This window comes from Leucopleurus acutus, assembly GCF_964270905.1.
Source record: "Leucopleurus acutus genome assembly, chromosome: 13".
Classification (NCBI taxonomy): Eukaryota; Metazoa; Chordata; class Mammalia; order Artiodactyla; family Delphinidae; genus Leucopleurus; species Leucopleurus acutus.
The window spans coordinates 13,432,577-13,456,592 of record NC_139155.1 but is presented as its reverse complement, the minus strand read 5'-3'; the positions used below and the strand labels follow the sequence as shown (position 1 = coordinate 13,456,592).

Below are 24,016 nucleotides of genomic sequence, written 5' to 3'. Positions count from 1 at the left end.
CAGGCGGACTCTCAACCACTGCACCACCAGGGAAGCCCTAGAGGTGACTTCTTGAATTGCTTTAATTGCTTGGACAACTGAGAAAATGAAAGAGCCATTAACAAAAATAGAGCAGGAGGAAGTGCAGGTCTGGGATAAAGATGGTATGTTCGGTTTTGGACTGGAAATGTTGTAGTGTGGGTCAACAGAGAGGAGATGCTGTGTGATAGGGTTAGAGAGAGTTGTCCACAGGGTAGTAAAATGCTTTCCAAGGGAGACAATGTAAAGAGAGAAGAAACGAAGAGCACATCTGTGAGGAGTACCTAACTGTGGGGTAGGAAAGAGGAGATGGGGAAGAAAAAAGAAGAAAAGGAGGAAAGGTTGGAGAGAGCTAGGAAGAGGCTAGGTGAGGAAAGTGTCCTTAGAGTGAGATGAGAAGAGCTCTTCATGGAAGGGTGTGTGGTTAGCAGGATCGAGACTGAGGAATGGTCATTGGTTCTTCAGTTTGGAACTGCAAAACTGGTACCTTTAGAGAGAGTGTAGTTTTGATTAATTGTGAAGTTTTTGTTATTTCAGGTTTGGATTGGAGAGCAGGGAAGCAGAAAAGTTTTTGACTTGTCTGGGGTAACAGAAATCCTAAAGAGCTACATCGGTGTTCTTTTCCTTCCTCTCTGTTGTCATTCACATGGGTGTTAATTAAGCTAGCCAAGGTGAAGCTAAAAAACTCCAGCAAACTCACCGCCTCAAATATTCAACCTTATTTTAGAGTGACGTTTGTTCTTAAATATAATCTTTATATTTTAGGTAAAACGCTGGCCTTAGGGTCTGAAGATGTGCACTCCAGCTCTGCTGCTTGCTTACCCTCTGAGGGCTCCTTTTTCTGCTCAGCTGAATTAGAGTTGGACTAGATTATCTCTAAGGCTATGCCAAAATCATGTGATGTTATGCATCTATGATATTTGTCTTTTCTTTCCTTTTATTATAATAGGTTCAGCAAGTTGAAGAGTCTTAACCTTTCCAATAATCATTTAGGGGACTTCCCATTAGCAGTCTGCAATATTCCAACCCTGGCCGAGCTGAATGTGTCCTGCAATGCCCTCCGAGCAGTCCCGGCAGCCGTCGGAGATATGCACAAGTATGTACTTCAAACCCTGCTGCAAAGTGTCTCTCAGAAACCCCCAGAAAGCTGCATCAGGGTGATTAGTTAACTTGTTATGTTGGTCATATATTGGTCTCTTGGTCCCAAATCAAGAGATCATGCTCTTGTGTAGAGTTCATTTGTTAGCTTCTTTCAGATGCTTGTAAAAAATTAAAATATCCTTGTTTAGAACGAAGACCCCTACAGGTGAATGTGTCTAAATATGGGAGGAGGGGTTACTTTCTCATTTCCTGAGTTATGTTGAATTCTAAGACCTAGAAGTTAATTTTTTAGAATAACAATGAAAGATGGGAATTTGGGCAGATTCACACTGCAGTCAGCTTGTGTTGTTCTCATTTATCCCTATCCAAGTTGGGAAAATTGGTCATAATTTTCGTTTTCAGTAAAAGATTAAGATGTTTATCTCTGATCATTTCTCTCTGGTGTATTATTGCCTCAGGCCCTGTCCTTAGCATTTTGCAAAGAATAGTATATTTTCTTTTTCTGGTAATATGATCTATACTTATGGAACTCGTATGTTAATAATAAAGATGTAAAATTTATACACTCTCTTTCTAATTCTTATGTTTTCTTTAATAGCTTACAGACATTTTTGTTGGATGGAAACTTTCTCCAGACCCTTCCTGCTGAGTTGGAGAACATGCATCAGCTTAGTTATCTTGGTCTTTCTTTCAATGAATTCACTGACATTCCAGAGGTATTGGAGAAACTGACTGCTGTGGAGAAGCTGTGCATGTCTGGAAACTGTATGGAGACTCTTAGGCTACAGGCTTTAAGGAAAATGCCTCACATTAAACATGTGGATCTAAGGTAACCATTTTAAAGAAATATATCCCATTTGAGTGGTTGGCTTATATTTGGGGGGTAGGTTATAGCCCTTTTGGTGGCATTCTTCTGTCGAGGCAAGCAGGCTGGTTAGTTGCAGTAAGGGCCCGCTTTGCTATTTTTGCCCAGAGGGAAGTATAATGATTGGTAGTAGGGTCTGCTCATGCCTGAAACTTGTTAAAAAAATTTTTTCTCACTGATGAGTGACCACCTATCTTGAAGGTCTTAGTTGGTTTTGCAAGTTTGAGCCCAGTTTTAATTAGCGTGAATCAGTAGGCCCATCGAGTCAGAGAGAGCTGTTTATGGTCAATGAAAACCGTTACCAAGAGCCAAGTGGATATTTTTCTCTCTTATTCCTACTTTTCTGTGGCTTGAGGCTAGTTGACACCATTGAGCATCTCTCCTTAATTTTTTTTTCCCTTCCTTGGCTTCCTTAATATAATATATTCATTAAATTAAATTTATTACTGATTTAATTTACTTATTTTAATTTCCTCTCTCTCTCTCTCTATCCAGATGTGTCTGCCCTTAGTTTACAGTTCTTTACAAAAATGTAAAACTCATAATCTCTTGGTAGGCCCAAGTTTGGCCGGAACCTCCACTCTCACCCCTTGCAAGAACAAGGGAACCTGCATTTTGAATCTGATCACACTAAACTCCAGCTGAAAACACTAACACAATCCTTGCTACATCACAGATGCCCAGTCATCATCCCTTCGTGTGTAAACTTCAGTTTTACTTTCTAATGCACAAAGAACCAATAATACACAAGGAGGAAGCCATTCTAAATTTCTCTTTTTTTAAGGAAAAACAAGAGCCTGTCATTGGGCTTGAGTTCCTGCAAAGCAACATACTAGGTTTAGGCCTTAATATTAACTTGCCCAATTTGATACTTTTTCAGCCAAACTAACTTTCCCATTAACCAGGGAGTGACGACCACATTAAATCTTGGGCAAGATAGTTAATGTCTCTGTGCAGCTGTGTCCTCATCTCTAGATTACAGTTAATAACAGAATCTAACTCATAGAGTTTTGGAAGGAATGGAGTAAGTGCCTCACTCTCCCAGCACATGTTACATATTGTTGTTATTACCTGCTGAGATCTCGTACTCATGAACCCTGCTCAGCTGTCAGTCTTGGCATCTTTTCACCTCTTTGTTTGATGGTTCTTTCCTTGTTTTACTACCTACTTTCCTCTCTGGTGATAACCCCAGACCCTCACTCAGGCCTGTTCATCAGTATAAAGTAGCATCACCTTTTGCTCCCCTTTTATCTCCATTCTTATGGTTTGGCCGCGGGGAACCCATTCTTTTCAGTCCCACAAAGAGTTGATTTGCTTTACCTTTTCTCAGACTAAAGGAATCAAGCCTGCGCACCTGGGGAAGTGTTAGCAATTTGCAGACCTAGAATTCTTAGTTCAGGGAGTCCAAATGGTAATAATTTATCTGACTTTGAGAACTTTTTGGAGTGTGACAGGATAGGGAACTGAACACTTTGTCTTGTTAACTTTCTTTCTAAATTGTTAACGTTATTTGCCTCAAGTCACTTGGGTTTAGAAAACCTTCATATTCAAGAATTTGAGCCCTTTTTAAATTCATCCACCCAGAGGTATAACAATGGTCGTTTTGACCTCAGGGAGCAAGCATGAGGGGATTTATAAGTTGCCTGGTATGGATAAGAAAGCATCATTTTTCTTGATCTGAATTAGCTTACAAACGAGATCAGTCTAATATGTTTGGAAGTAACTTCTTATTAAGAGCTTCGTAAATTCTTCAGGTTTCTAGTTTTAATTGGGTCTTTTTTAGATGAGATTAGTTACAGGATATTTAAATACCAGAATAGACTTTTGTACATGTAAATGTTGAATGATCTTGAGTAGGTAACTGCTTCCCTTCAGACCACTGAGCTGAGGGGGCAGAAATCTGGTCAGATTTGCTTATAATTCTGCCTTAATATTTTAAACTGAAGCTAGTAGAATGATTTAGGGGAGTTTCACTTAGTTTCTGTAAGCAGAGGGCTAATTTTATTGATTGAATTTTTATTCCTTCAGATGGAAATATTACATCAGATTAAAAGTAGTCATTTTTCTTTTAATCTTATTCTTTTTCTCATATTCACATTTTTGAGTCTGCTATTATTTCTTCTATGGCATCATTAATAATTTCCCCTCTTCTCTGTCCAAAATGTGGATATTACGTCTTTCTCCTCGATCACCTCTCTTTCTTTCTGTTTTGTGCCTTGGTGGTTGGTTCCCTGTACTCACAGGACTTCATCATTTACCTTTCATCTCCATGGTAAATATTCCTCAATTTTTCTCTAACTCTTATTTCTCTTCTTGGGATTAATTCCACTTCAGCTGCCAGCAGGATAATTTCACCTTGCTTTCTCCTATTGACACACTCACCCAAATTACATGTGAAACAGAGTTTAATTTCTTTCTATTCAACTAGTTCTTTCCCCTGGATTCCTAATTTTGCTGATAGCCACACTGCTCCATTGGTTATCCAGACACAAAATTGTTGACTCTTATTTTCTAGTCTGCCACCAGATCCCGTCAGTCCTCGCATGCTAGTTTGACTCCTTGCCCCTTCCTTTGCCTTCTCGCTGCTGCTGTTGTCTCCTAGCTGAGCTGTCTGCTGCCATTGTGCAGCCTCTCAAGCAAGCACAGCCTTGCTCAGAGCCTTCAGTTCTCTAGTTCAAGATATTCAAGCTCTCACATCTGGTTTCAACCCACTAGCCTGTGAATCCCTTGAGGATGAGGCACTAGCTCAGAGCTGCTCAAAGTGTGGTCCTCCAGCCTGTGCTAGCAAACCGACTATTTACTCCTTTTCTACAATGAGATATGTGTAGAAATTGAGACTTAATATCTTAGAAACACACAGTGACTTGACATTGCCACAATATCCAAGTAGACTCATATAAGCAGACTCACCTCATTGTACAGGGAGTAGACTCGTTTAGGTGTTGGCGAACTTGCAGTGGTGAGCTGCTTGTGTGGTGAGCTGTGTCCTGGTATGTGCATATGACTACACATCTGTGATGGATTAGAAGTTTAGAAAATAGGTCCTCGGGCTTCCCTGGTGGTGCAGTGGTTGAGAATCTGCCTGCCAATGCAGGGAACACGGGTTCGAGCCCTGGTCTGGAAGGATCCCACATGCCGCGGAGTGACTGGGCCCGTGAGCCACAACTACTGAGTCTGCGCGTCTGGAGCTTGTGCTCCGCAACAAGAGAGGCCGCGATAGTGAGAGGCCCGCGCACCGCGATGAAGACTGGCCCCCACTCAACGCAACTAGAGAAAGCCCTCGCACAGAAACGAAGACCCAACACAACCATAAATAAATAAATAAATAAATAAATAAATAAAAAAGAAAATAGGTCCTTCACCCGAGATAACTTGAGAAGCACTGATCTTATTTATGTATCCTTGAGTTCCCAGTGTTAGCGCTTAGTAGGCACAGTACTTGATAAATAGTAATTGACTAACCCACCTTTGTAGCCATATTCTTACTCTTCTCACATAGTCTGCACTCCTGAGGGACCCCTACACCCATGCATGAAACTCACCTTGTGCTCTTCTCTTCAGTCCGAAGGCCATTCAGCAACTCCTCATGGACGCCTTTCTTCTCCCATTTGCATCTGTTGAATTCCTCCTGCCCTTGAGATTCAGATGAGATGGCTCCTCTTGCATAGCATCTTTTTTGACCATTCTCTGTATTTTACGTCATTTATGACATTTATCACATACTTGTATCTTTATACTTCGTATTTTAAAGCATATCTGGTTCCTCACTAAATTACTAAATCTGTTGACAAGCACCTTACTTTATTCATCTCTTATTGACACAAAGCCATAGGTTATCGTCATCATCATCATCACCATGGCTTTTCCTTGTTCGCAAAGCACCAGCACATACGTTCATTTGATTTTCTCAGCTGCCTTGTAGGACAAGGAAGGTGTCATCCCCATTTTACGGGTTAGAATTAGACTTAACGGAGACTTTGGTGACTTGCTCAAGGTCACATATGCAAAGTGTTGAGCAGCAAACTGGAACTAGAACATTTTCATACTGCTGATCAACACATAGTAAATGCTCAGTTAGTACTGATGAAATAAATAAAATGCCTGTGTTAACTGAGGAGATTATTGGAAGAAAATTTTTACCACATTTTGCCTCTTTGAAAGGTCACCCTAAGTAGTTGTATTATTGTGTGAGCCTGAAAACTTTTGATATTTGCATCCTGATAAGACTTGGCAATTTAAAGTGAATAGTGGGACTAACCTCCCTGTTTATAGATTTTCTTTTGTCTCCTCATTAAACCAGCCCTTTAATTACGTTAATGTTAATACAATGGGGGGGGGGCAGCGAGGAGATGATAGTGAAGGTAATTTAAAGTGTAGATTAGGGAGAACCTGGGACATTTTTTCAATTCCTGCAGTCTCTTATATCCAAAATTAGATTTGGGGTTTTTTTTCTTTTTATTCTGTGTACATATTCTAGTAATCTAGTGAGCATTTGGAGATAGGCAAATTGCTGGGTTGAGGCCAGTTTTTTAATCTTATAACCTGGAATAGAAAAGAAAAGGAGCAAAAAAAAAAAAAGAATCATCTTGGGGACATTTGAAGAGGCAATATGCTCTTCTTGCAGGTTGACAAGTCCTAGCTCTTTGCTGTCTTGTCACTCATCCTTGTGTTTCAGTGGCTTTATGCTATTGCTATTAAAATTTTAGTTACCCTCATTTTATTTTATTTTCCCAAAGGGCAGAAAATCACTGCAGAGAAGACTTGCCTTGTTTCTAAGCTCCTGCCTTTGTATTAATGCTCTTCTAACCAAGTGCGTGATATCAGCGCTCTGTTGGCTTTGTAATGAGAAGCAGGAGGTTCTCTTGTTTGTTGGTTTGTAAAGGAGTTGGGCGTAGCCTAGCAAGCTAGGAATTGAGATTTTCATCTGTTTTTCTCCACTCTGAAGCTAGATGTGTTTTTGTTACATTGATTGCTAGTCCCCATTACTACTTACGTATCTTCTTGCCAGCTCATTCATGGCAACTTTAGTCTATTAGCTAACTACTTCTTATGACTGAGGCTCTGCCAGTTTTTCCCTGTGCCCTGAACTTTTTGATCCCCATTATTGTCCTTTGTTTTATGACTTCTCAGTGAATCCTACATGTCAACTTTCAGTATTTTCTGCACTTTGCTCTTTCAAGTAGTATTTTAAAATTGGAGATAGTTTTGGTAATTAATCTTTGGTCCAGAACCAACTGAAAATTCAGATATATTTGCACACCTGTCTCTGGTGTATATTTGGCTCCCATTCATTATTTTTTTCCAAGTTCACCGATTAATTCTGTCCTTTATAGCGCCGCTCATCTACCTGCTCACTCATCCTCTCTCTTTCCTTAAATATCCATGTAGTTGTAATGTGCTTAATGGGTTATTCTGGGTTTTGTTACTCGTGTTCTTTCAACCAGATTCTTTGGAAATAAACATTCAAATGATTTTTTTCTCCGTTTAAGTTAACTAAGGTAAAATCAATATGCATATTTCTCTTCCAGCCTTAATGATCTAACTTGTGTTTCAGATTATATTGTCAAGGGTAAGACCTCATGGAATTGTAGCTAGAAATAGCCAGAGAATCTGGCTAGTTAAGGAAAGCCAGATACTGAGATTAAAGAAATCATGGAGGACTGTGACAGAGTGAGACTTGAGTCCTTCTTGTTAGTCACCATATGAGGGTGTGGCTGTTTATTTATAACATTGCAGTTAATTATAGTGTCTATTTATGTCCTTTTCCTCTCAAGACTGAACCTAATTAGGAAGCTAATAGCAGATGAAGTGGACTTTCTCCCTCACGTCACTCAGCTTGATCTGCGCGACAATAAGCTTCGTGATCTAGATGCTGTGGTTTTCAACAACATTGAAGTTTTACACTGTGAAAGGAATCAACTGGTGACATTAAACATCTGTGGCTATTTCCTGAAAGCACTCTATACCTCTTCTAATGGTATGTAACAAAGACCACATCAGACTTCTCTTTTGTTTTTTTTTAAATTTATTTATTTAATTTATTTATTTTTGGCTGCGTTGGGTCTTCGTTGCTGCATGCAGGCTCTCTCTAGTTGCGGCGAGCAGGGGCTGCTCTTTGTTGCGGTGTGTGGGCTTCTCATTGCAGTGGCTTCTCTTGTTGCGGAGCACGGGCTGTAGGCACGTGGGCTCAGTAGTTGTGGCTCGCGGGCCTAGTTGCTACACGGCATGTGGGGTCTTCCCGGACCAGGGCTCGAACCCGTGTCCCCTGCATTGGCAGATGGATTCTTAACCACTGCGCCACCAGGGAAGTCCCCGGAGTTTCTCTTTTGGTTCCAAGAATTTACTCAGTGCCATCTTCTCTGCCTCACTTTGATTTTTCTTTCCTCATTTAGGAAAATAAGTTTTTCCAATTTTGCTAATATAAAAATCATAAAAGAAGAATCCTGGTTTGGTATTTAAAGGAATCAGAAAGGAAGATTTTAAAGTTCCTAACTTGTTTTTCTCCTATTGTGATATTTAGATAGGTTACTCCCACTTGTGATTTGGCTCTTCTCCTTGAAGGGCAGACAGTGGGGAAGGTGCGGGGGTGATTGGGCTCCCTTGTTAAGATAGCAAATCTGGAGAATGAAAGTGAAAGGGAGGTCTGTTACGGACTGCATTCAGGGTCTCAGATTTCCTGCTCCACCAACAAAGGAGCTCACCTTAAGAGACACCCAAATTACATACCCACAGGGACACCACAAAGCAAGAGTCTTACTCATTTAATAAGGTCTCCTGCTTAGAATTTGGAAATCATGGCAGTTCTAAAACAGAAAAGGTCGTATGGGCATATGTTTGCTGAAGTGAACATTTCCATTCTCTCCCATCAGACAACTGAATGGAAACAAGTATTTACTACTACGTGCTGAACAAATATTTGTCAAGCTGAATGTTTAAAAAAAAATGGTATTCATACAGTTAATCTTCCAGATAAAATTTAGCATGCATAACGAGAGGAGTGCCACAGTAAGTGGATAGAAAGAGGTAGGAAAGTAGAATGAGTGATTTATTTCAGTCTCTGAATAAGATCTTGTGATTAAATTAGAAGTTCTTTGTACTTTCCTGTAGTGTCAAAGTTAAACAAATGGATGTATTGTATTTCCTAACCTAAATAAACCATGGAGAATAAAGCACAAGAATGATATTCTGCATATAAAAAGAGTCTCTGTGTCACTTGAATGGTAATGTTTTTGTTTTCTGCTTCCTAGAACTTGTCCAACTTGACGTTTACCCAGTTCCGAATTATCTGTCCTACATGGATGTTTCAAGGTAAGAAGGCAAGTCCTAGAGCACTCTGGGGTCTGCTTGAAAATTATTCAGATGATTCTGTCTCAACTTCGGCATAAGAACTTTTTAATGTATCTTGAAGGTATTCACTAGTGTTGAATACTTATCCTCTGAAAAATGCATGCAACTGTCTGTCAGTTAAAATATGTACTTCATTTGTATACTATAGTTTACACCGGAAAAATCAAGATGTTGATGTGGACACCGGTTTGAATGCCAGGTTTACGCTTGAAAGATTAGTCAGTTGAGGGTTGTATGGCTGGAAGGTCCAGTACTTCTTTAATTATATTAACCATATCTTCATGTCTTTCTCTGAAATGTTAATTTCATTAAAAATATATGTTGTGCTATATAGCTCTTTGATTTTTTGCCTCCGTTTTGTATATACATCTCCTTACTAAGAACTCTTAAAAGGTGCTGGCTGAGACTGCCAAAGTAAGACTTCCATACAGCCTGCTCACTTTTCTCAGCTCATCTGTGAGCACCTTTTATACAAATTCACTACTACAGTGTGTCATATGTACTCTGGTTCCCACAAATATTGTAGTAGACTTTTTCCTGAAGGCCCAAAGCATGTATTTGCACAAATTAGACTTTCATAATCTCAACACACTAAATTGAAACTCACTTTTAACTTAATTCCAAAGGTAACAACCAAGACGTTTCTGAATGACCACAGTACGTGGGAGCATGTGGCCCTGTCAACGTGACAACTGTTAACTCATGTCAGTGTGTAAAATCTGATACAACTGATATGTGATTTGTCAGGTGCAGAATTTGCCTTTAGTCATGAAAGTGCACAAACCTAGATATTTTAATGATATTCTCAGTCATAATTATGTCAGAATGTGTCAGAATTTAGCGGATGTGAGAATGATTACAATTAGTTTTATTAGAAATTTATAATTATAAAATCCTTTATGAGTAGTGCTTCATACATTTCCTACTAAATTCATGTCAGACAGTTTTGTTTAATGAATTTTAAGTCAGACACTACCTAAGTTCTTTTTTTTTTCTGTCAGCCTTGAATATTATTATCTTCAGCATTTAAATAAGAGTACAGGAGTGGGGTTTGCCTACATGGGTGCATATAAATATCTTGAACAGATTTATTCCAGAGAATTGGCCATAGAGTGAATCTATTTTTCTTTTATTTATAGTATATAATTGGCAAATGGTTCCCATTGAAACCCCTAAGTGAGACTGAATTGGAGACTCTTATGTCATGCTGGTCCCTGAATTCTGCACTTAAATGCTATTCATCTTGTTTTTAACTCGCATGTCCAGCATCTTTACTGTAACGTGCTCTGCCTAATCCACCTCCCAAACTGTAGGACATTCTCATAGAAAAGCCTCTGCTTCCCCTCGCATAGCTCTAGGTATCTCACCCTCTCTTGTGTATTTATGCTCTCTAAAGGAACTGAGCTGTTACTCATTATAGTGTTTACTAGGTTCTTAGAGTTCCTCAAGTTCAAAGGTCTAGGTTATTTTATCACTTAAGAGGAATTTTATTGCTATGTGGTGAGGTTGCTTATACTGAAGGGTACTTTCACTCACCTATCTTATTGAGATGTTTTAGGGATTAACTACTGTACAATAAAGTAATTAAGTGTGTCAGTCTGTAGAGCTTCAAAGCCAGAACCGTGTGTACCTATATAAACACTAAACAGAAAATAATGCCTTCTCTTCTATATTTTAGTTGAAAAGTTGATATAATAGCAAAAACTTTTACTCTAATATAATCCTTGTTCCAAGCATCATACTTTTCACAGACTTGTTCATCTGTTTTTAAAGGATTGTAGTCATAACATACATACTATGTTAGATTTTTGTGCCTAGTCATTTCACATATTTTAAAAAGAAGGTAAAAAGCTATGACTGTGACTAAGGATCCATCTGTGACTAAGGAGACGTTCAAACACAGTAGATTTATCTAAGACGTGGTCAATTCATTTAACAATTTAAGTTACCATTGGTTTAGTTTGTTTCTGGTAATTATAATTACTGTCTAATGCCTAAGTAAATGTTTTCAAGTAATTAATTCTGAACTTAAGGGTCAGTGTATCTTTTTATTGCTGCCATTTCTTTCCATTTGTCTGTGGCACTGCTCTCATGGTACCTTCTGGAGTTAGGAAAAATTTTCATGTTAAGGGTAAAAATGCAAATTGGAAAATAAAACTATTTTATACCATTTGACTATTTACCTTAACTGGAAGTGTGTGTATATGTGTGTGTTTGTTTGTTTTCCAGTATGAGACATCTTCTCCCTAAGCTTACATGGGTTTATAGACATTTTGGAATAGTAATTCTGGGAACCAGACTTTTTTTTAGACTTTAGAGATGATGCAGATGATGTGACCATGTTCTTTGCTACTCTTTCTTTATTTCTTATTCCTTATCACAGCTCATCTTGCTTCAGATTAAAGTGAATACACATATCCTTTTGATTTATACTCACTGTAATTGGGTATTTCACTTGAAGTTTTATTGTGCTATATAATTATTTTGACGTTTGAACCATATTTTAAGCCAAATTCCAATCAAAAAGAATTGTATATTCTTATATTTAGGAACCGTTTAGAAAACGTGCCTGAGTGGGTGTGTGAAAGCCGAAAGCTAGAAGTTTTGGATATTGGCCATAATCAAATATGTGAACTTCCTGCACGGTGAGTATTACAGATTAAGTTAGAGAATCTCCAGTTAGATGAGCAATGGAAAAAATTGCTGATTCAGTGTTTAATTTGTTATTATGAACCCCTGAAAGAGTTTGCTCCAAAAACTTATTTAGGGACTTCCCTGGCAGTCCAGTGGTTAAGAGTCTGCACTCCCAGTGCAGGGGGCATGAGCTCAATCCTGGTTGGGGAACTAAGATCCCACATGCCACACCGCGTGGCCAAAAAACTAATAATAAAACCTTATTTAGTATTTAGTATTTTTACCTCTCTTGGTACCTTCGAGGCACAATTTTCTATCAAGCAGTGATGGGTAGACCAAGGCTTTGACTCCGAGCCAGACTTCGCAAAGCCACGTGACAGTTGATGCTTGGTGGAAGTTTTCAAATAAGCCAAAAGAAATGTTCAGAGACTCAGAAAACAGTATGATTTGTTCACCTCTGTAATCTTAATTTTTTCAGAATCTTTGCCTTCTGTCCATTGTCTTACAAGTCTACCTTACCCACAAATAATTTTTGGTTTTATTTGAATGTAACCCAAAAAAAAAAAAAGATAATTAGATCATTAAATCAGAAAAAGCAGACTAGATTCTGTTTTTCTTGTATGAAATTTGGAGTAGAAGGTCGAAGAACTTCTCGTTCCTTCTCTCTCTTAACGTGTTATTATTTTTATTTCATAATATTCACTTTAATGGCAAGATTGTAAAGCAACCACATGATGATATCTGGTATCCATAGATTGAGACAAATATCTTCAAGGTGGCTAATTGTCACATAAAATATTATTGGACTGTTAGTGACTAGCCATGCAATTAATAACCAGAAGAGTAGTCTATCCCACTGCTGTCCTGAAGAACTTTCTGTGATGATTGAAATGATCTGTGTCTGTGCTCTTCACTACAGTGTCCACTAGCCACATGTCCACTAGCCACATGTGACTGTTGAAATGTGGACAGTGTGACCAAAGAACTGAATATTAAATTTTATTTAATTTTAATTAATTTAAATTTAAATAGCCACTTGTGCCTAGTGGTTGCCACGACTCCGGTCTAGATATTTCCACTATTCTCAGCCAGTCACTGAACAGAGTAAGTCGTTTGTTTGTTTGTTTGTTTGTTTGTTTATCTTTTTTTTTTTTTTTGCGGTATGCGGGCCTCTCACTGCTGTGGCCTCTCCCGTTACGGAGCACAGGCTCCGGACACGCAGGCTCAGTGGCCATGGCTCACGGGCCCAGCCGCTCCACGGCATGTGGGATCTTCCTGGACCGGGGCACGAACCCATGTCCCCTGCATCGGCAGGCGGACTCTCAACCACTGCGCCTCCAGGGAAGCTCTATTTTTAACCATATATAGTAAAAAATATCAATGAAAAATTGTAGAAATATATCACTATTTTGGAGTAAACTTAGATACACGATCTCTAAAGGTTTATGATCGTATGTTTCCTCTGTTCTCTTGTAAAGGACAAGGATCATGAAATACACCTGCTTAGTAAGCCCAATAAATGTGTCAGAGTTCAGTTGTCCACTATGACAGCCAGTAGCCATTAGCTGAGGGGCTTTTGAGCACTTAAAACGTGACTAGTCCTAACTGAGAAGTGTTGAAGTATAAAATATACACTGGATGCAAAATATGTCAATAATATTGTATATTAATTACATGTTAAAATAGTATTTTGGATATATTGGGTCAAATAAAAAGTGTACTGTAGAAACTAATTTACCTGTTTCTTTTCACTTCTTTAAATGTGACTACTAAAAAGTTTTAAATTATGTATGTGGCTTGCATGGTATTTCTGTTGGATAACATTGTGTTGGAGTCTAGCTCTTGTGGAAGAAATCGATTTACATTTTCACTCCCTGGAAAGCTCAGTTGATTTTACTTTGTTTCTCAGCCATATGTTGTACCTGTAAATTCAGTCCATTTGAAAATGCTTTTTGCTTTAGAGTTCTATGTTGAGTGAGCATTTAGGTGACCCAGTGTAGCCCGTCACCATTATCAAAAGGACTTTGGTGATGTGCCCCGTGGACAGATGTGTGTGTGTGTGTGTGTGTGTGTGTGTGTGGAGGAGGGGGAGAGAGAGAGAGACCGTTTTAGAAGACAAACAGCAAAAAAGAAAACAGGCTACTACTACTAATGAGGAAAAATAATTTGTTAAAAAAAAATCTTGTACTTTTATCTTTCTGTCTGTTTTTCTCTTCCCTACTTTGACCTCCCCAGTTTAACACATATAGCATGTTGGAGTCTAAGGCCTCTGTGTCACTGTACGCTACAACAAAGATATTATATAAATAAACCAACAATTAAATAAATACAAGATAACTGATATCTTACCCAGTTTTCCCCAGAGTTAATTAATCTTTGATTTGCTCTGCATTAGTACAGGCTTTTTTGGGATCTAAACAAATGCTTATTCAAAGCAAATCCAAATGCTGTCTTGTCAAAAAATTTAAACAGTGTTTGTTTTTGTGTATGTCTGTGTTTTTAACACATGGGACAAAAACAATACATGTTTTCTCATTTATGGTGTTGTTTAGTTGCAAACTTTGTATCGGCCCTATCATTGATCTAATATCCAGGCCAAGACAGTGATTCGTTAGAAGTTGGTTTAACATTCAAGCTTTGTTTGTCTAGGTGATGTGTGTGAAGGGTCTGAGAAAACAGAAATTCATGTTTAGCAGTGGAGCTGTACTGAAAGGAAAAGAAGCTATTTTAATTATTTTAATTCATAGTACCCAAAAGGATTGAACAAATCCAGTTACTAGCATTTATACTCATCCTACAGTTATCAAATCTCCTTTCTTAACTGGAAAAATGAAGATAAAGATTTTGTAACCTGTCTTTCAGTTATCTGTCTATGTAAGGGTGAAGTGTGTGTGTGTGTGAGAGAGAGAGAAATAATCCCATTCTACTAAGAATTCTAAATTGTATACCAGGCCCAGCAAGACAGTAAAATGGGTGGACCAAATCCTGAATTATTAGGTTGAAGTGAGCGTTACAGAGACTGGCCCCTGTGATAGCTGTGACTGAATGACAGTCCTGGACAGATTGTCTTGTCTCTTTAATATCTAAACCTGCAAAGTCAGGTGTATCTTTAATGGGGGCCCATGGTGTCACAGTGTTGAGACAGGTTGCTAGCATCTTTGTGAACAAAGAATCTAGTTTTGATACTTAAAGTGAATAAAGTTACAGCTGTAATATAGAGTGATTTAAGAACTTTGGATGTCAGTGAGGTCAGAATGGTGGGAAACAGGAGGTGGGTGAGGAAGCCTCATTCTTTGACAGCAGTATAAATGAGTTCTCATTCCAGTGTGATCCGGATGCAAATTATAACCTGATTTTCCCACAGTCCCCAGATTTCTGTGTTTAACCCAGGACCTGCTTTATTCTCTATGAGGTCTTAAGTGATCATAAAGCAGATTTACATAAGATTAACACATATTCATCATTCGTTGCAGTTTTGATAACCCATAGAAGAAAAACACAGTCAAGCTTCCCAATAGCTTGTTTGATGCTCAAAAGAAAATACTGCATTGAGTGAGTTATATTCTCTTTAGGAGGGAGAATATAATCCTACTTTGGTCTAGGATTAAACCAAAGAGAAAATAGAAATATCCAGATTTAGGGAAGTGAGGAAAGAGAGAAATAATTATTGTGAAATGCAACTGAGGAAAATGTAGCATTTTTTCAGTTGTCATTGGTAAAAGTTTAACTGGACAAAAGAATCCTTACTGAATGTTGACCTTGTAAGTAAAAATTGCTCAAATGTGTTTATTCAGATTCTATTGTGGGTAAAACCCCCAGTGTTCCAGGGTGATACCAGATGTAATCCCTGCCTGGGGAAGCCTACAGCCTTTCACAGTTTGCCTTGTGAGTCTAACAAGACTAGGCTGCTGCCTTTGGTGTCTTCTATGAAGCTCGTTTTCTTTTTCACTAAGTAGAGCTGCTTTGTTAAATATTCCTTTTCATAGTTTTTCCCACCCTCTTTTTTTTTTTAAGTATGGAAAGTATTGAAGTATGAACAGCTCCAACTTTGAGCTTACGTTACAGTGAATTTGCACTTGCTCTGAATGAATTTAGGTTTCTTAGAGAGATGATTTTAAGTCTTTTCCTACTCCTGTTCATTTTGAAAACTTCATCCCAAATGAGCTCTCAGTAAGTTTCCTTCTGTCTTTGTCCTTGTTTGCACAGCTTATTTTGTAATAGTAGTCTCCGGAAACTACTGGCGGGACACAACCAGCTGACAAGGCTTCCCGAAAGGCTAGAAAGAACCTCAGTGGAGGTCTTGGATGTGCAGCACAACCAGCTCCTGGAGCTGCCACCTAACCTTCTGATGAAGGCCGACAGGTAAAGCTGCTGGTTTGTTTTGGTTGTTCCTCGACTTGTAAGATGCCCCCTAATTAGCATTCTTATCTTAGGTGATCTCAGACCGTTTAAAGTGGACTTTGTGACTATCTATCTGTCCTAGATTTATGAAGAAAATGGTATTGCCAGCCACTTCTGTCACCATTTTGTAGGAAATAGAGGCAGGAATATCCTAGAGAGTCTTTCTTGATTTCTCTGCTTCTTTTAATTTTGATTCCTTAAGTGGGTTGAGTTGTGCGTAAGCGTGAGCTGTGGAGGTGTCGGTATAAAAACAAGGGTGGGAAGTTTGCTGCCTGGTCAAAACTCGTGCAGCCCGCTCTAGGCTTAGTGTAATTACCTTAGGATTCTCTGTTCTTGCTTTCACATATTTATGACTTTGGGTGACAGAGATAGATTTTCCTAGAGTTTTACTTTTTTTTTTTTTTTTACCAATTGTCTTATCTTTACCACAGGTTTACCCTTGCATTTAAACTATTTTCTTTTTGAACGAAGAGAATTTTTCTAAATGACTTGTTTACTAAGTATTTAAAGAAATTGTTCCCATCAACAGTATAGGAGGGTTCCTTTCTAAGATGTTCAATAAATATTTGTTTAATGAAAGGTAAAAAATTTAAGGAATTTTAAATACTACCCTTGATCTTGGATTTGCATTTTTTTCTTTCTCTCCTTTTCCTTTTTCAAAAAAATCTTTTTATCAAGATGTAACTTACAGTCAAACAGTGTACACCTCTTGAGCATACTGCTCAGTGAACTTCTACGTACATACATACCCCATAGCCATCACCCAGATCAAGATAGAGAACATGTCCAGCATTCCTTTCCTTTTCCTTTGTTTTCCTCATTTAAAAAAAAATTTATTCTCTGTACTTAATGTAAGTTACAATGAATTCCTACTGGTATAATTATCGAGAAATAATGGAATTGTGGGGAAATGGGATTGTTACATTGTAATTGACTGGTGCTAAGTCATTCCCCTGACAAAAAGAACAATATTTCAAGATAATTTAAAGAATTGTTCTTGCTTTTGCATTCATATCAAAGGACAATGCACAGCCTATGGGTAGCTCTAGACCTGTTTCTTACTGTTATGAATACTATAGGATTTGGTTTCTTCCCCTGCGGAGAATTCTATGTCATGTTGTAGCCTTGTGTTTTCTTTCATAAGGCTAACTAGGGAAAATTTGGGTGCAGTTTTATGATGAGAATCCACTTGTTCTCCTGGGGGATCTACACTGAATCGGTAGAAACCAAAAGGGAGATGGATTCGGGTTTTAGGAGTCTTTGAGTGAGATAAAACCATTTTTGAATCTGAGTCTTATAAGGTCATGGCCAGTAGAGTAGGTAAATAGTGCTGAAACTCTCCAAAAGATAATAATCATTCTTTATTCATTTCTGAGAATTTTATTTTAAAGGGGCACTTGAATATGTTTTTCGTTCTCTAGAGGCGTCCCTAAGCAGTCATTGAGTCTCCCTGGTGCCAGCCAGATCTGACCATGTGTGCCTGAGGTCGCTCACAGTGTGGTCCAGGAGACTGTGTGTTCATGTTCAGATGAGCAGTTGCGAGGGGCAACTTTAACTTAGATTGTTCCACAGGCAATTCTGCTGACTCCCAGGGTCGAGAACCGCTGCGTGGACTGTTGACTTTGTGGCCCTGCGCAGGTTTTCCCTTGTTGTCTATACTGTACAGTTCCAGATGGAATCTGTATGTTGGAAAAGGGGTGATTGTATGAACTAGAATATTTCTGGTCATGCAGTATGGAAAATTTAGGACCTGAATTGAGCCACTGAAAGGGAACATTGCTATCAAGGAGAGCAGAATAAGCTGAGCCTACAGTGTAAGCTAAAGGCATTTAGGCAGAAATACCCTAGTCTGAATAAATGGGCCTATCCAAAGCCAGCTGCATTTTGGAAAATAGGGGCTGGTGCGGGGGAAGTAGGCAGCCTCTGTAGGTCTTGGGAGGAGGGCAGGCCGTGCCAGATGCCCTTCCAGCACAGGGAAGTGCTGGAGTAAGGGGCTGAGTGAATTAGAAAGAGCAAGCATCCTGCTTTTATTTTATGAGAGAAAAGCAAATGACCAAAAGAGGCAGAAGTAAGAAACTTTTCCAAGAAGGCATATTCCAGTGCCTTTGTTTTCCAAGCAATGCAATAACCTCATCTCCAGCCTCGTGTAGCAACTGACCTTATTGTCATGACTCTGAGTCAGAAAGGTTAAGAGGTTTGGTTCTCTCAGGCAGATAGGGTTATAAAGAGGGTGGGGTAAAGTCGATGAGATCTTTTTTGAACAACATTCTTGTATTATTTCACTTGTTGGAAGACAAGAAAGATAGAACTTTTTAAAATTGAAATGTAGTCGACTTTTACAATATTATATTAATTTAAGGTAGACAACATAGTGATTTGATATTTCTATAGATTACACATCATACAGAGTTATGATAAAAATATTGACTCTATTCCCTATGCTTTACCAAACTATTTACTGCTTCTTAAAGGGATAATACTTTTTCTATTTATACCCTTTCCAAAACCTAAATAACTGAGGTTTTCTCTATCTAAACTAAAAAAAAATTTTTTTAATCGAGGCATAATTTACATTCAGGAAAATGTAGAGCTATATTTGGTTTGATTAGCTTGAGGGGAAGGAATAAACTACTACTGACTATTGTGGGAGCAGGTCAACCTAGAAAACATGAAGCTTAAAATATTAAAAGAGGGCTTTTTAGTATTAAAAGAGGGTTTTTTAGGAAAGAATCTTCACAAGCTCTTTGCAGGTGGTTTCAGTTGTGATTTGTTTTCATTTACATGGTTCAGGATGGCCAATGTCTTACTGGCCTCGTAAGTTTAAGTCACTGTGCTGGGTACTGCAGGGAATTGAAAAATGACTAACATCGGTATTACCCTCAAGGAGCTTACAACCTAATGCTGAGCTTAAAATAACTGCACAATAAACTGTAATAAAAGGTGGGGTTGAGAGGGTAAAGGAGAAGGAAAATGATAGGATTGGTTTTAATTTAGGCTCCTGGTATGAAGAACAGCACTTTGTTGTATAATACAGGGCTTTGTGTTTGGCAGATAGCCCCAGGCAGTAATGAAACTGCTTCAATTCTCCTTCCATTCAGTTTGCTCCATAATACAAATCTTAAAAAATATATAGATGCTCACTTTTTCTTTTTTCTTTTTTTTTTTTGTGGTAATAAATTATTGTTACCAGTTCTGTGTTTGGTTATATAACTGAGGAAAAGGCCTGAATACAAGTCTTCATAAGTTAAAAATGGTTTTGTTTGTTCTCTCAGTAGAACTTGTGCTTGGAAGCTTCATGAGAACTGTCAGAAAAACATGTTTTATTGGACACAGCAAAAGGCTGAACTTAAACTCTCTTTCTAAGGAGATTTCTTTAGCTCTGAATCTTTCTGCTAAAACACAGCGTCATGGTTTTGATTATATAATATTGTCTCTGAGATATTACAGCTTTAGAATGGTATATTTTAATCTGCTTTACCTGGTAGCAGGTAACCAGATAAGAGAGGGGAATCTGCTTTAAATTAGATGACTTTTAGTGATATCTTTATCTTCCTCTGAAAACTTCAGACCGATTTTATTAAAATTCTTATGACCTGAATCAACAATTTAAGCTTATGAGTTTACCCTCCATATTCTTCTTTGAGTTTTGTTTCTTTTGACTGGCAGCTCAAAAACTATAGACAGATGTAAAATATGTTAGACCATATTTGCTGAGAAGTTAACTGTGATTTTGTGTCTTGTGGTCAGGGCAGGACTTGGTTCTGTGAGGGGAACTGGCAAGTATTCTAATCTGGATCTTACCGGCCTAGATCTCTCATCTTATCCCTTTTTGCTTAGAGTTGAGAATTTTCTTGATGGAAACCCCCAGAAGAGTTTCAGATAATCGGTTTTCATCAACAGATGGGCAAGAGTGGGAGTAGATATTCCCCGTGGGTCACCAAGTTGGGTGGATGAGGTGCTGCCATCCTTCTGTCCTTTCTGAAATCTCGGCAATGGCTGGTTCCCTGTCCATTTCACATATGCACTCTCACATCGTGGCCAGAGAGCTGTTCCTGATGAGGTCAGTCACAATGGACCCTTTAAAGGAGAGTTATAGATTCCTATTGTGAGTGGGGATTAGGGTCTGTTTTTATCCTTGGTTGGAACAGAACAAGGTATTTTCAGGGGATGGGAATGGGGAGAGTGTATGTACAAATGAAGTACATGGTAATTATTAAAATATCCCCAGAGTATTAGTCACATTACAGACCATAAGTTTTAGTGACTCAGACAGAATATGTGTAAATATCAAGGGGACTAAAAGGGAATAGAAAATTTGGGAGAGCGTGATCGATTAACCATGACAACTGGTGGCTTTTGGCAAAGATAGATATTTCTGGCATTTTGAAGAGCTAAGTTATGCCTACACTATTTTTCCTAAGGGAAGAGAGCTATCTTGGGAAGTTCTGATGTTTTGAGAGCCGTAGTGAAATAAAATAGTGTTTCTCAGAGTGTGTTCAGAATCCCCTAGATTACTTACTAAACATGCAGATTTCTGGCCCTTATCTCAGTTCTACTGACTCAACTTGGCCAATCATCAGCATTCTTAATTCTATAGATTTTTGAAGACTTACGCTGACCTACTTAATGAGAATATCTGGGAGTTGAAGTTGAGAATCACATACCTTCAGGAACAAAGGCACAACATCACTTCTGTGTGTTTTTGCCAGAAATGCATCACATTATTCTAAATTCTAATGATGATAAAACATCAAACAAATCTAAATTAAGACTGATTAGAGGAGACAAATGAGGCATGATAAGGAAATGGAATGTGCGATCCTAAATTGGATTCTGGACCAGATAGAGAACATCAGTGGTATAATTGATGAAATTAGGCTATCTCTAGATTAATTTATAGTGTTACACCCATGTTAACTAATTCTTAATTAATTATACTTAATTTTTAAAATTAATTCTTTTCGAGTTCTTGTTCAACGGTTCATACGTCTGTGTAACCTTTGTTCCTTTGCTCTGTAGGCTTATGATCTTTACTGCCCAAGCCAGGCAGATTTTCAGATCTTTCAAAATAATAGTGTGTGAGTTCTGTTAGGCTATACGTACGCACTTTCTCTTCACATGCAATCCTCACTATTATGTGATGTTGCTAGACCATGAATAATAGGCGTCCTTTTTTCAAACTGATAAGTGAGGTGTAGTAATTTAGTGGGTTTCTACCAACACTTAAAAAAATGGCATAGAAAATATCAGTGTAAGATAGAGTAAGGTTAAGTATTGTTTCAAGAAACTTTTGTTTCATTTACACATGTATATGTCGCATCTGTACTGGGTGGTCATGTAAAATGTATTTTGTACTCTTGGTTGCCATTAATGAAAAGTTTGAAAGCCCCTGCTTTAAGAGCTATCAGTCTTCTGAAGATATCAATAGATGAAATTGTCAAAAGCGTTGTGTTGTATGGGCAAATGATAAGGAATTTAGAGCATTTTGTTTGGCACCTCTGGAAGATTTTGGGGGCCAGAAATCAGGGAGTTGTATAAAAGTCAAAGAATTTTGCTGTGCTTAGGGTCTTAACCTTTTGCATTTTCAATAGACTTACAAGTCCCAGTACTGATGTGCAGAAAAATCATTTGAATGCAGAATGCCTGGTATGCCTGCAAATAGGTAGACCTGTTGTGGTACCAAATCCTGTGCTTTGTTTCAGGACAGAATTTGGCTGTAAAAGTTAAGGGTGTGCTGGGAATTACTGAAAAACAAAAACAAAACAAAAAAACCTAGATGAGCTAGAACAGACGGAACAGATTGTGCCAGGGAAGAAGAGAGTAATTGCTCAAGAAGCAAGGAGTGGATTTGTCTCACTGCTGTCATGGGCAACTTTCCAAATGCTTCAGGGCAGGAGTTGGATGTGAGTCTTTTCTCTACAAGGTTTGCACTTCCTGCTAAGAAAAGTTTTTGAGTACTCTGCTATTTATTAAGTTATTTTAGGAATGGAGTTTGAAGCGCTGTGCACATGTGGTCTTCACACTACCCAGCAGGTGCCCTGCTTGGCCTCCAGCTTTTTTGGAGAAGGCCTATGAAAATGTCCTCAGGAAAGTTTTATTATTACTGTTTTTATCAGTTGAATTTTGTAGGAAATAGTGGACTCTAAGATTGGTGAGATCTGGGTTTATTTCTGGCTCTGACACTAATTACTGTTTAACAACAGCCAGGTAATTTGACTTTTCTCAGCTTCAGTGTGTCTTCTGTGAAATATAAGGGGGGCATCTGTGGGATGTTGGGAGAATCAAGTGAAACAGGAAATAGGAAAGAGCTGTGGTCTCTAGAGAGCACTTTACAAATGAGAAAAAGTGCTATGTTACTGCTTTTCTCTAATGATTATAAGAGGGTTGCATAGTGAAGAGGGTTCTATGGATGAAACTCTCATGGCACATTAAACAAGTCTTTTATAGAGTTATTACAAAAACCTATAAGGGAAAAGCTTGAGGGAGTTCTCTCATATCATACTGAGTTGAGACCAAACTCAGTGCTTTAGGAATTTAGTTTTGGGGAGGCTTTGAAAGCAGGGGGTGGGGTTATACACCATATTTATTGAGTAAAACCGTTACCCATACTGGAGAAATTTTGCAAAATTAAAGTAGTTGCTCATTCTGATGGAAATACAACACCCAGACGATTCAACCAACTTAATTTGCCTCCTGCTGAAACGTGAGGTTGTGGGACAGGTATTTTATTTTTAAAAGGATTGGTATTGAATTTAATTTCCCGGAGACTATTATAATCAAAAATGTTTTTAGCCCAATTGTTTGCTCTTTGACCGTTAACTAACACGATGATTCAGTCAGGCTTTATTCAATTCAAACTAAATCCTTTGGAACCAGCCCATGTAGTTTCAACTTAGTTTCATTTCCTGGAGTGGAGGGCGCAGGATTCCCCCCCTCCCCCCTGTTTCCCATAAAGAGTATAAACTTCAATACAGGCAAATTTCAACAAGATGAGGGGACAAGTCTTTTTGGAAATCCCTCTCTTCCCTTCATCAGATGTTGTAAGGAGTTCTTAAAGTCCCTTTTGCAGTTTTCTAGGTGAGCATTCACTAGTCAGTCTTTTTTCCTTTCAAAGCAACTTTCCCTCTTTTTCTGGCCTAAATATATGCAAATATTCATGAGTTAATTTCTTTCTTTTCTTTTCATGTATCTATAACTACATATTTCCTAGAGAATTGTATTTTAATGAGATTGTCAGAGTTTCCCAGCCAACCCCATTGCAAGATGTTTTAGGGCAATGCATTTTAATTTTTTCTAATTCTACACTGAAGAAATCTTAACAGGGTGTTTAAGTCAGGTGATACAAATGAGACTGGTAAAAGTACTTTAAAGAACTATGGTGCTGGAAGGGGTTTCTGTCCTATGTCAAAACCATTTCAGAAACTGCATGAATGACCTTTATTTTCTTCTCTGTAGCACACATGACTATAATTTCCCATGACTATTTATGGTCTGTACAGACTTTTTCTTTTCTTTTTTTTTTGTACAGCCTTTTTCTAACTTCCTTTTTTTTTTTTTTAATGTCAACGGAATACATGTTTCTTTAATGGAAAATGTTCTATTTTGGGGAAGCTGCTTTTCCTTAGATAAGTAGTGGAGTTGGGCCGTGTG

At 38.2% G+C, this 24,016-nt stretch overlaps 1 protein-coding gene across 1 annotated transcript in view; it reads left to right on the top strand.

Annotated features, from left to right (window-relative positions):
* PHLPP1 (PH domain and leucine rich repeat protein phosphatase 1) overlaps window positions 1-24,016 on the top strand; it is a 212,994-nt gene that overhangs the window by 154,271 nt on the left and 34,707 nt on the right. The window contains exons 5-10 of the mRNA XM_082852916.1: window positions 968-1,114; window positions 1,718-1,948; window positions 7,759-7,961; window positions 9,232-9,292; window positions 11,881-11,976; window positions 16,172-16,327. Coding sequence (XP_082709042.1) covers window positions 968-1,114; window positions 1,718-1,948; window positions 7,759-7,961; window positions 9,232-9,292; window positions 11,881-11,976; window positions 16,172-16,327 — 894 coding nt within the window. The remainder of the gene's footprint in view (window positions 1-967; window positions 1,115-1,717; window positions 1,949-7,758; window positions 7,962-9,231; window positions 9,293-11,880; window positions 11,977-16,171; window positions 16,328-24,016) is intronic.